Below are 11,477 nucleotides of genomic sequence, written 5' to 3'. Positions count from 1 at the left end.
GCACTCTAAATGAAATATTTTCTGGCTTTATTTTAGGCTCTACAAATTAGTTGACTTCCAGTGCTTTTCAGATATTTTAAAAATCAATAGTTATTAATAATAATAATTTAAAAAAACCCTATAAGGTTAATTAATAAGGTCATTAAATGGACATATAAGTACTTTGCTCTTATTGCTTCAGAACTCTCACATATTCACAGCGTAAAAGTTAAAGTTGTGAATTCAGTGCAGAGAAAGAGGTGAAATTGAAGGAAAACCGGTATGCAACAAAACCATCGCCACCATAGAGAGTGTGGATAGGGGTAGAGTGATATCAATTAAACTTTAACTTTTTACACATTTCTTTAGCTTAAAAACCTCAAAATAATCACCAGGAAAGCTGTGTTATGTAAGTTATAGTTTTTTTGGGATTATCTGTTATTCTAGCACATGGCATCACTAAATATTGACTTTAAATGAATGAAAAGTGAAATATTTATTTTATACCATAAAAACACTATTCTTCATAAAAAACAAAATAGTTTAAGTGGTATTAAGTTTAAAAGACTCAGTCTATGTATACACACACATACAGTATATAAAATACACACACATACATACATACATACAGTACATACATACAGTACATACATACAGTACATACGTACATACATACAGTACATACGTACATACATACGTACATACATACATACATACATAGGTGGGCCTTACTTCCTTTATAAAACAGGAAAGCCCTGTCTTTATTTACACAAGTTAAATGAAGGCTTGTCTTTTTAATCAGACTTTAATTTTTAGACTAATGTTATAAGTGGAATTAAAGTTTTGATACATGTTTTTGGCATGTTTTCACCTTTCCATGGTGTTAATAAGTCTTACTGCATTTTAATTTATTTACATTTTTATTCATTTTGTTCCAACCTTTTATTCACGCTTTTACTGTTGTTCATGTTATTTGTTGTTCTTATTTCCTGTCTGTTTGTTTGTATCTGAAGCACTGTAGGATGCATGTTTGTATGTGCTTTAAAAATATAGTTGAATTGAGTATTTCAGCAACTATCAGGGATTTATCCTTCATAAAATCTTATCTATAATGTTTACAAGACATGTGAAAGTAACATACATAAGGCTGAACCACAAGAATATTTTCTTTGCAAAGAGTGTCTGTGGTTCTGAGGTTCAGATATGTGAGGTGTACAGATACGTGCTGCTGATGGTCCAGTCAGGGGGGAAGTCCTGCACTGCGTGACCTTTGACGTGTCTCTGCATAGCCACCAGGCTACTGCAGAACTCTAGGCATACGGTGCACTGGTAAGGCGCTGCTCCACCATGGGTCCGCAGGTGCTTGATCATGGCTGAGTAGTCCCGTGAGCGCTGACCACAGAGGCGGCACTCAAACGGTTTCTCTCCTAGAAGCAGGGAGAAGAGAGAACAAGTGGAACAGGAAAAGGAGGAAAGAGGAGTTACCACATGAGATTTTGCTTTATAGCTTTTAGAGTTTAAAGTTAGCACGAAGGATTCTTTAATCCCCTCTTTTGCCTGTAACTTATCCCGATATGTTAACAGTGAACCTCACTCTGATTTGTCCACTTTTTGCAACAAGGCTTAAAGACTAACTAGCTCCTCTAACTTTATCTATTGGACGCATTTTAAAGCAACACTTTAATTTTTTTCTATGATAGGATTGTTAATTGGACTTATTTACTACAATTTGGACAATTATAATGAGTTTACTTTTTCAAAGTTTGCTTGGAGGTTGTTTGTAGTTTTTGTTCCAATGACTCACAGTATAAAACATAGTGTGTGCCTCCTCAGTATTGTGAGTAGGCACAGACCTACATTTTAGAGATGTAAAATGCATAGTAAATAAGCACTCAGAAGTAAGTCTAAGCTGAATTACAGGGTTGTAGTTTTTTAAAAATTCTATGAATGTGCTGTAACGAAAACATCTGATTAACTCATAGGATAAAATATGTGAACATCCTGAGTTCGTGGAATCATAAAGCACTGAGCAGATTAACCAGCATTCCCACCTGTGTGAACTCGATGGTGTGTGTCCAGCTGATGTTTCAGACTGAACTTCTTAGGACAGAGTTGGCACTGGTACGGCTTTTCTCCTCTTTGCTCTTGTCGATGGGATTGTGGTTCATACTGTGTTTTTCCGCATAACCGACATCCTGTGCAGGCTTCACCTGTGCAAACGACAACATGAGGATAACACAAGAATGTGTGAACATCGTGGTGTGCCTGCAATTGATTGTGGCCTGGATTTTCACAAAAAAACATCTAGTACCTGTTAATATGATTCGATTTCGGAAACAGAGTTTAGAGTTTTGTTTTATGCTTTTCTTTTACTTGTTATAGGTCAATATGTAGTTTTTTGTCACTCTTCAAATAAAGAGCAAATTATTGGAATCCTCAAACCTCAAAGGACGGCAGTTACAAAATCCATTTAAATAGGCACTGTGGTTTGTCTATTCATGGTAAGTTATTACATTAAATTTGTTAAATTTATTAGTTACTCCAGTGTGACACTCTTCTGCTTCTTATATCAAAGAGAAAAGTTCATTTCAGCAATAAAATTATAAACTTTTGCTGAACAAGTATCAGTATGAGGCCTCTTAATGCTCTGCAATTTTCACTGTTTTCCAAAATGTTTTAATCCAATACATTCACTGATTATTATGAAAAAAATGAAATCTGCTAAAAAGAAAAAATTACAAATGAAACCAAAATGAATTTTCTTTTTCCTTCTAAAGATAATATTAGAAATTACTAAGGATTATAAAACTCAATAGAAGCTCCCATTCGTAAAATATCCTCTGGTCACTTTACAAGGCAATTTATCCAAGCTATAATCATTATCTTTAATGAATATATAAGTGAAATATAAAAAGTTGAATCACTTTTAAATACAAAAGATGGTTTTGGTCAGCATCCTGTTCCAACAAACACGTTCTTTTAGTTTCTTCTTTCCCTGCCATGCTGTATGCATCTCCTCTGCAGCTGCATACGGTAGTGATTCTCGAAGAATTACAAAGGTGTGAGTTTGCGGTTAACTGAACAACTGTGAAGACTTTCTGACCTGATGGTGTTATTAGGGTTTCTAAAGCGAAAACTCGAGGGGCCTTAAAGTGTAGACAGGATGCTGAAACAAGAGGATGGGTCTGAAGTAGGGGAAACTAAGAGAATGCAAAAAAACCACAAAAAAATGGAAGACTCTTTTCACTCAACCTGCTGCCATTATCACGTTTCCTGTCCAATATTTTTTCTTTAGCTCTCACTTTATACGTTTTATAAGTCCTATAAAGAGGATGTTTTCTTTACCCTGATTTACACACATTTATTTTCATGGTAACAAAAACATACTGTAGGATCTTAATAAGACTTTACATAGCAGCAGCAAACACCACAGCTGGAATGTATTTACATAGTTTTTTGTTTATGTGGTTTTTATATTTTTTATGTAACTTATCGGTTTCAGTAAGTCCTAGTGTATTATAATCTTATCATAGATCTAAGTTAGTAGAGTGCAAACTACACTAAAATCACATAGAGCAGATCGACCAAAGGCTTATCTGTTGGAGTGAGAACATAATGTTCCATTGAGCAGATATTAACCATCAGATAAAACCTTGGTTTTTTTTCAGCACAGAACCAGCTATCAAATTTGTATTTGCATATTCTTAAAACACATGCATGTGCACACACACACACACACACACACACACACAAACTCAGACTGTTGCTTTAGCTTTTTTTTTTAGTTATTGCCATCTTGTATTTATATTTTGTTAAATGAAAAAAAAAAAAAGTATGTGTTTGGTTCAGGAAAAACCACTGTTGCGATGCAGTAAATACTGTAAAGCATGTATCTTGCTGTATCTAACCACACTACTGCTCCTGCTGCACCGGGGCTCTCAAAACCACAAACATCTTTATCACTTTCCATTGCGTAGCTAAATGTACGTAGCAGCATCATGAGTATATGAGTCTAAAATGTATGAGTCTGTCAAGGTTAGGGGTCACGGTATCAAGATCCTATGACCATGTTAAACTGTTTACTGTGTCAGTTTCATACCACATAAGAGCTTATAACACTTTATTCTAGCTGCATATGAATAATGATAATTTAATGTGTTGCCATGACAAATAACACGTTTTTTCTTTTTACTATTACATTTTAAATGATCTTACCTGATCTGGTGGAGGTTGGATCAACAGTGAGGCTTTTTGTGCAGTGTTGGGGGGCTTTCACGCTCTCTGTGCTGGCTTTGGGTTCCTCCTGAATACTGCAGAAAAAACATTTTCTGATGCGGTTGCAAAAAAACTGATGCTACTTGTACCTTCAACACTAAGAATGTTGCTTCAAAAGATACATCAATTGAGAATTAAACAGCATATAAAAGATTCACATAAGCATTTTGTGTTATCACGGAATAGATCCCTAAATAGGCGACTTTGTTCCTGCCAGTCCCCAACATCAAGACATTGTCATGAATGTATTATAAAGGGAGAAGGTAGAGGGAAAGTAAATGACAATAATGGGTGCTATTTTTTCCAGCACGCCTGAATGTTTTCAGTAATTTATTTCTAGTGTATAAGAGGTCGGTCTGAAACTCTGAAACTGTTTCAGTGGGTGCAAAAACTTATCAAAAAAAAAGTAAAAACAAATCTGCAAAGGACGGGAGAAATTTAGGGGGCTCCCCTTTATACACTGTTTGGTTAACGATGCGTGGAACACTGTACAATATGCATTCACTTCACAAAAAAAGAGGTAAATCACCCCATAACAATCACTATCACGCGAACAGAGTGGTTGAATCATTCAGAATCAAATCAACTTCTGAATTGTTTGAAAAGTTTTAAGCCAAAAAAAAAAGTTGAAAGTTAAAATATATATGAAAGATATCTCATGTTACAGTACAAAAAGATATGTCTTTGTGAGTTTGACTTCGTGAGGCTAGGATTGGCAGGGAAGGGTTAACAGGTGAAACTGCTTTAGCTGGAAAGTGCAAGAGGCTCGAGCACACACTACTACCCAAAAAGCAGTGAGTCAGGTACAGTAGCTGTCGCAAGGGAACAATTGAGCAGATAAGGGGTTTCTAAGTAACTCTTCTAAGAGGAAAATATAGGGAGAAAAATTACTAACAATAATGAAGATGTTTCCATGAGCATGTTTGAGAGCCTTACCTCATGCTGCTGGTTTGAACACTCCCTGTGAATGCTCTCTGTCTCAGTCTTTTCCTTTTTAACACTCCTTGTTTGATTATGTTTCCCGTCTCTGTAGACCTGGGGTAAAAGTTTTGTGTGTAACTGGGATGAAAGGCTGAGTAGCCCACTACAGAGCTCTGATAACGGTGGCCAAGTAAGGGGAATATGTGGGGAGTGGAGAGGGAGAACTGGCTTTGGGGCTGAAGAGGGTGAGCTGTAACTAGGTTTGAGTACTCTGCTATACGCCTCAGGGTGCTCATAGAGCTCCACAAGTTTGCAGGTAAAATCCAGGGGGGAGAGAAGGAAGAGCTGCTGCTGGCAGGTCTGGTAATGTGAGAACCAGGGGGCACTTTGGGCTTCTTTTTTGGGGATTGGGGACAGTTGTGGTTCTTAGCAGGGTCAGAATGTGTACTGTTTTCTGTGAGGATGTTTTCGCAGCCTTCCTCCTCCGCAGTGGAAGATTTCTGTCCGAGTTTCCCCTCATCTATTTGGCTTCCTTTTGGCTTTTGATCCTCTTCCTTTTCTTCTTCTTGTTTTTTGACAAATGTAATTTCCTCATTTCTGCCTATGCAGTAGAGATTGTACAGTTGCTTCCGGCACTGATCCTCCAACAGCTGCATCTCCAGCAGCTGAGCAGCCCTGAGCAGCAGGTGCAGGTCCTCCACAGAAACCTCCAAAGTCTGTGTATAGGTGAAGTCCAGAACCTGCTGGAAGGTGTGGGGTGAGAAATACTCCAGGGTGCAGTGGACTGTGTTGTCTGTGACTCCCTGGGCTAGCTGCTGAGCTAGTATTCTGCTGGCACAGGCCAGTACCAGCCGATGAGCACGGAAAGTTTGACTCTTCACTGAGATGATGGCGTCACAGAGCGACCCTGAGCGACGAAGGGAGTCAGCTTGCTCAAGGAAGTGGAAGTACTGGGGGTTGCTGATACGGATCATTTCTAAAGTTGATAGAAAACGTGCATTAAGTTCAATAAGAGAATGTCAAAGAAACAAATAGAGATCCCATTAGATTATGCCTACACACTATTTAAATACATGTTTTCATGTATGTGACATTTTTAGAAATGTTAAACTTTACAAAGGAAAATCACTTTGCAAATCAGCAGCAGGGAAGTTTTTGTGTGGTTTATACAGTTTTTCCATTGTTTCCAGACAGCATTACCTATTGTGAGAGTTGAGGGGGCAGAATGCACCCAAGATGATTTAATTAGTTCAAATTGTGACAGGTCGGTTTAAATAGAAACTGGATTTTTAACCCTTTAGTGATATTATAATGGTTATTTTCATCTGAAAGCTACTTATGTGAACAATTTTATCTTTACAACAAAGATTCAAACTTAAAAAAAAAAATAAAAAAAATGTGAGATTCCCAAACACAAAATAAAACTTTCTCAATCACAGCTGTGTCTGATATCATGTCTGAATGTCTGGTTAATGTGTGGAAATGTACTCAGTTTTGCGTAAGCTTTGATATTCAGCACTGACATACACGCTGTAAAGCCACAAAGCCCTACCAGTATACGAAACCATGACTAATGACTGTACACCGGAGTAAACATGAGTAAAGTCTCAACATCAAAAACAACGAGACCATAATTGGTTACAATAAACATCAAACTGAACTCACAAAAATGTTTGGCGTTCTTCATCTAAAATGTGAAATTCATGGATGACAATGTGTTTGTCGAAGTTGTTGTCTTCACACATTTTCAGAGTCTAATAGACTTTAAAGATCGTACAGTGTGTGTGGTCGATTGCTGTTGCAGACGTTACAAGTATTGAGAGCCATTACAGGCTTTTTTTGTTGTTGCACAATCGCAACCCCATTCGGTCGTCTGATAGTGACTGTAAATGGAAAGTAGATGTGAAACGAAATGACATTTAGTTGCCTCTTTACTGGAATTATTTTTTGATGTGCACGCATATTTGTGAAAAATTCTGAATCTCTTTCTGGCTGTCTGTCTCTGGCTGTCGTGAATACATTGGATTATTTTAAGTCGATATCGGAAGTTGCTTTAAGGAGCCATGATTTTAAATGTAAACTGTTTTGTCTCTGAAAAAGCACGTAATGCTGAAAATGAAAGTGAAGTCGATCAGCTTCTGTATCAGAAGTAGAGAGAGTACTTAGATTCAGTGTAGTTGATAAGGGCCGTACAGAGCATTTGACATTACATTAGGAATCGATCTTCTCTTTTTAAAATTAAAATTTAATAAATGTGTAGAGGTCAGGAAGAAAAAACGTGATTCAAATTAAATGCATCAGTTTAGTATGTCCTATTGTCTGCGTTCATGGATTTAACATAGTAGTTCTTTGTCACATTCACGGCTGTATGGGCTGCCTGATAAACCATGCCATTGTGGCTTGCATGCAGCTTGAATTCTCAACATCCCTTCAGCCGCTGAGGATACCACTTTTTAATTTGCACATTTTTTAGGGTAGGTCTCGAGGACTATAACATCAGTTGATTTAAGATGAAGGTGTGAGATAGAATTTAAAATATTAAAACACACATTACACATCTCGGACCAGTGTCACAAAATTGTAAGCGGATGTGAATACTTTTTCATGCCCAAGTAATTTTGCGCAATAATGTTCCCTTTAGTATTACTAATAAAGAAAACAGTCATTGTAAATATTTTACATGTATAGTAAATTTATGATCATGTAGGAATTAAGTTCATGCATTGATCGTTTGGTGGTTTGATCAATAACGTAATAAATTGTTCATTTACAAACATTTACGCAAAGCAATATTTGTCATACAGAATATGATGCCTTACACAAAACAGATCCTTAAAGAGATGTTTCTTTTAAAATGTATGCAAACTGTTCAGATGTTATTTTTGGGTGGCTAGTGGATCTCCAAGTTTACGTATAAGTTGACACGTAGGGCCATCTTACATACCTTTGTCTGCCCAGTTATACTAAAGTATCATTCAAACCACTAAACAGTCTAATTTCACCTACTTCTCCATTAACAAATTAACATTACTGCAACTCTTAAATGTCATTCAGCACTGTCGGGTAAGGACACAGACTGAGCTGATGCACAGGGCAGGTTAAGTCTTAAAGCTCTTCCTACTCATAAGCTTGATAGTTTAACATTTGGTTTAAAGTTTGATTAAAATAACCCCCCCCCCCCCCCCCATTTTTGAATGCATTTCATGTTACTTTATTATGCATTTTCTCCTTGCCAACCCAGTGTGATTTTGTAAAAAAAGAAAAAAAAAAGGCTTATGCAATTCTAAAATTCCCCTTGGTGCTGCTCTAATGTTTGCACTCCTGCAGAGCAGTGACATAGTTTGCAGCACTTTAGACTCCTTGTAGTTCACATAGAGGATAAGCATACATGCAATTGTTGATTTCACCTTAAGACAGAACACGGACTCTTGAACATGACCATCATGAACATCTTCCCCAAAGATCAGAAAAGGTCTAAAGAAAGAACGAGCAGCATTCTAGGCTGCGTTCTCTGAAGATCAAAGGTGAGCAATGTTCAAGTGTATTTGCCTGTGGTTTCATGTCTTGGTAACCCCAAAGACAACGCAAGCTTTGTGAATGATACACTTACCTGTTCAGTGAATATTGCCCCTGAAGAATGATGATCAGTCTTGCATCATGACCGTGAAGAGACTAGTAAAGTGACATGTCAGTCTAGGTTTTGGTGAGGGACAGAGTGGTTTCCTCCTTTGTTTTGACACTCCCTCCTCTTCATCTTTTCTCTAAGGGTTAGAGAGGTCTTATTGGTGCATTGATTATAGTTCTAAATGGTACTAGATGCAGACTTTCTCCTAAGTAATACAATTTTTGGGGTTTTTAAAAAAAATGTGATTTAGCCTTAAGCGTAGAGTAAAATTCACTTTGTGAAAAAAACCAATGTGTTTGTGTGTGTGTGTGTGTGTGTTGAGAAAGAGGGAGAGAAAAGAGGGCAGTGGTTATCAGTGGGATATTTGCGTGCCTACTGATGCTGTATACCTGTACATGCTGGTCACTACATTAAGATATGGTTCTGTACTGAGACAAAAAATCCCACATCAAAGACTCTTATCTGGAACAGGAAACATACATACAAAAGGACGGTGGTAGTGATATGTAAGCTAGACTTCACTGAAACCTGCTCCCTTTAAATAGAAATATCTGCTTCGCCCTTTTAGATATGTCAAACCGTAGTGTGAAAAGCTACAGAAATAGGCCAACTGTAGAGAGCTGGTCAGTTTAGGAGACCTTAAAGGCTGAATACATGATGATAACTTTGTTTTACGACTCCTTTGGCCTTTCAACGAGTCATCGCAATTAGTTAAAAAAAGACATTTGTCTATAGCTTTTATCAGCACTTTTGCAATTGTTGTACTGTACAATGCTTATACAGAAAAAAACGATGTTCCACATTTTTCTGGTTGGCGTTCATTTGAACATTTAATTTTACATCTTCTTTACTTATTCAAAATGTTAAAGCTAAATTCCCCTTAACCCTTCTGCCTCATTTGTAAAATCATGGTGTGAAAAAAGAAAGCTTGTATCTGCCAAACACAGTGGTGCGAGACTTGGAATCTTATTGTTTCTTTGTTGTTTTAAAAGTGAAACAAAAACTATGAGAGGTCACAGTTAGCCAAAAATTATTTTCAACAGCTGTGATCGATGGTTGCCAGTAACTTTCATATAAAGAGCAGATGGCAGTATGTCTGAATAATTGAAGAGAATGCTCGCTCATATAAAATCAAATGGCAAAACCCCTTTGAAGTCACATCTGGTATGAATAGAGGAGCTACAGTAGGAAGATAGAAATGTATTATGTGGTAAATGTTTGTCCATGTTCAAGATTTGGAAAGAAACCTTTTTTGAATGGCTTTTATAAGTTATAAGACTTTTCCTGTTCACACTTTTAATAATGCTATATTAATGGTGTCCATGTGTACATACTTTAATGACTGCATCATGCATGTGTAGCAGTTGGGGTTACATTAGGGTGACCGTTTGTTACAATTTGTCTATTGTCTATATATATATCTATAAAACACTAATATGTCTCGGTGTTGAACAGTCCTTTTCCTGGTTTTAACCAACCAAAATACAATACAACAACACATTCGCATCATTGACTGGTCTGTATATATGTCAATCATTGTCTTTGCCAAGGCTGTTGCTAATTTAACCAAATACCACTAATACAAGACCAGTCAAAGTTCAATACTGCTTTGTCTGTACATGAGTTAATCAATCTGCAGCTGCTGCATAGCTCCTCTCACTTATCATGCTACTAACAGGCTGCTTGTGACGAGTGCAGGTCACTAATCTGTGGTGAGATACATGTATACTGTATGTAGGTTTGTGGTAGACTTCAAGGGTCCCAGTTTAAAAGTTTGAATGGTTACCTTAGGTTTTTAGAGAGTTTAGTGTTGTCAGCAAAGCTGCTCATATATCTTTGAAAAGATGTCAGGTTAGTGAAAACACAGATGTTAGGCAGGCCAGATTGAGAATGTCATTCAATTACAGATAGAATGGGGAATAAAAACATACTAATGTTGAGCTACTGTAAGCTATGGTTAGTCACATAGCTTACAGTAGAATCCGAATGGATTCTTTGGTTGTTCATTTCGTGTCTCCAACCTGTCTACCCCGGGAGGAACAAGAAATTCTTTCGAAAGGTGGACGCTGAAGAGACACGGACCCTGGTCCCTCTGACAATACATTTAGGTTTACCAGGTCTGTCAGGGAGATAAAAAGATATTTGGGGTTAACTTTTATTGACTAATAGAAATTGAACAAGACAAAGATATCTTTTGTCAAAAGAAGAAGAAAAACGTTTAATATACACATATAATAAACACTCTAAAATCGACACATGTATGAAGATATGTTTGCACATCGGTGCCATTTTTCTTAGAGGTGTTGTTTCTTTCATGACTAGGGAAAGCAAAGAAGCTGATAGTTTTGCCAGTTTGTTCTTTACTTACGTTTTGCATTGCAAAAAAAAGACAACATTTTCAGGGGCTGTGCAGCACACCCCCACTTGCAGCCATTTCTAACTTCTAACAGGGAAAATTGATAAATTACAAATACCTAATGTGTGTTTAAATTTATTCAGATTTGATCACTACACAAATGTTGCAGTGAAATGTAACTTGATATCAGACTCTGGCAACTACATTTGTGTTGCATTTAAAGTGATTTACCTGACAAGTTCTTCCTATTTGTCACCTCTTAGGGGTTAAACACAATGTGGTTTTCTTGCAATAGCACCTTTATCAGTGTTGCCATGTTGT

At 37.0% G+C, this 11,477-nt stretch overlaps 1 protein-coding gene across 1 annotated transcript; it reads right to left on the bottom strand.

The window, feature by feature from the left end:
- Positions 1-696: 696 nt before the first annotated feature.
- zbtb32 (zinc finger and BTB domain containing 32) lies at positions 697-8,873 on the bottom strand. The gene is made up of 5 exons (XM_079345078.1): positions 8,786-8,873; positions 5,191-6,151; positions 4,195-4,289; positions 2,031-2,189; positions 697-1,406 (listed from the first exon to the last, which is right to left on the bottom strand). The coding sequence occupies exons 2-5, from the start codon at positions 6,147-6,149 to the stop codon at positions 1,177-1,179; spliced, it is 1,443 nt and encodes a 480-aa protein (XP_079201204.1). The 5' UTR covers positions 6,150-6,151; positions 8,786-8,873; the 3' UTR covers positions 697-1,176.
- Positions 8,874-11,477: the final 2,604 nt, after the last annotated feature.

This window comes from Symphodus melops (assembly GCF_947650265.1).
Source record: "Symphodus melops genome assembly, chromosome: 5".
NCBI classification, from domain to species: domain Eukaryota; kingdom Metazoa; phylum Chordata; class Actinopteri; order Labriformes; family Labridae; genus Symphodus; species Symphodus melops.
The sequence above is the reverse complement of the archived record's forward strand: the minus strand, read 5'-3'. Positions and strand labels throughout refer to the sequence as shown.

Bases quoted from the DNA above. Each gene is read 5' to 3' on its own strand.
- zbtb32 (XM_079345078.1), bottom strand. From the start codon at position 6,149: ATGATCCGTATCAGCAACCCCCAGTACTTCCACTTCCTTGAGCAAGCT. The intron at 4,290-5,190 runs GTAAGGCTCTCA...TTTTTTCTGCAG, and splicing joins GTTCAAACCAGCAGCATGAG to TATTCAGGAGGAACCCAAAG. The intron at 1,407-2,030 runs GTGGGAATGCTG...CCCTGCTTCTAG, and splicing joins ACACCATCGAGTTCACACAG to GAGAGAAACCGTTTGAGTGC.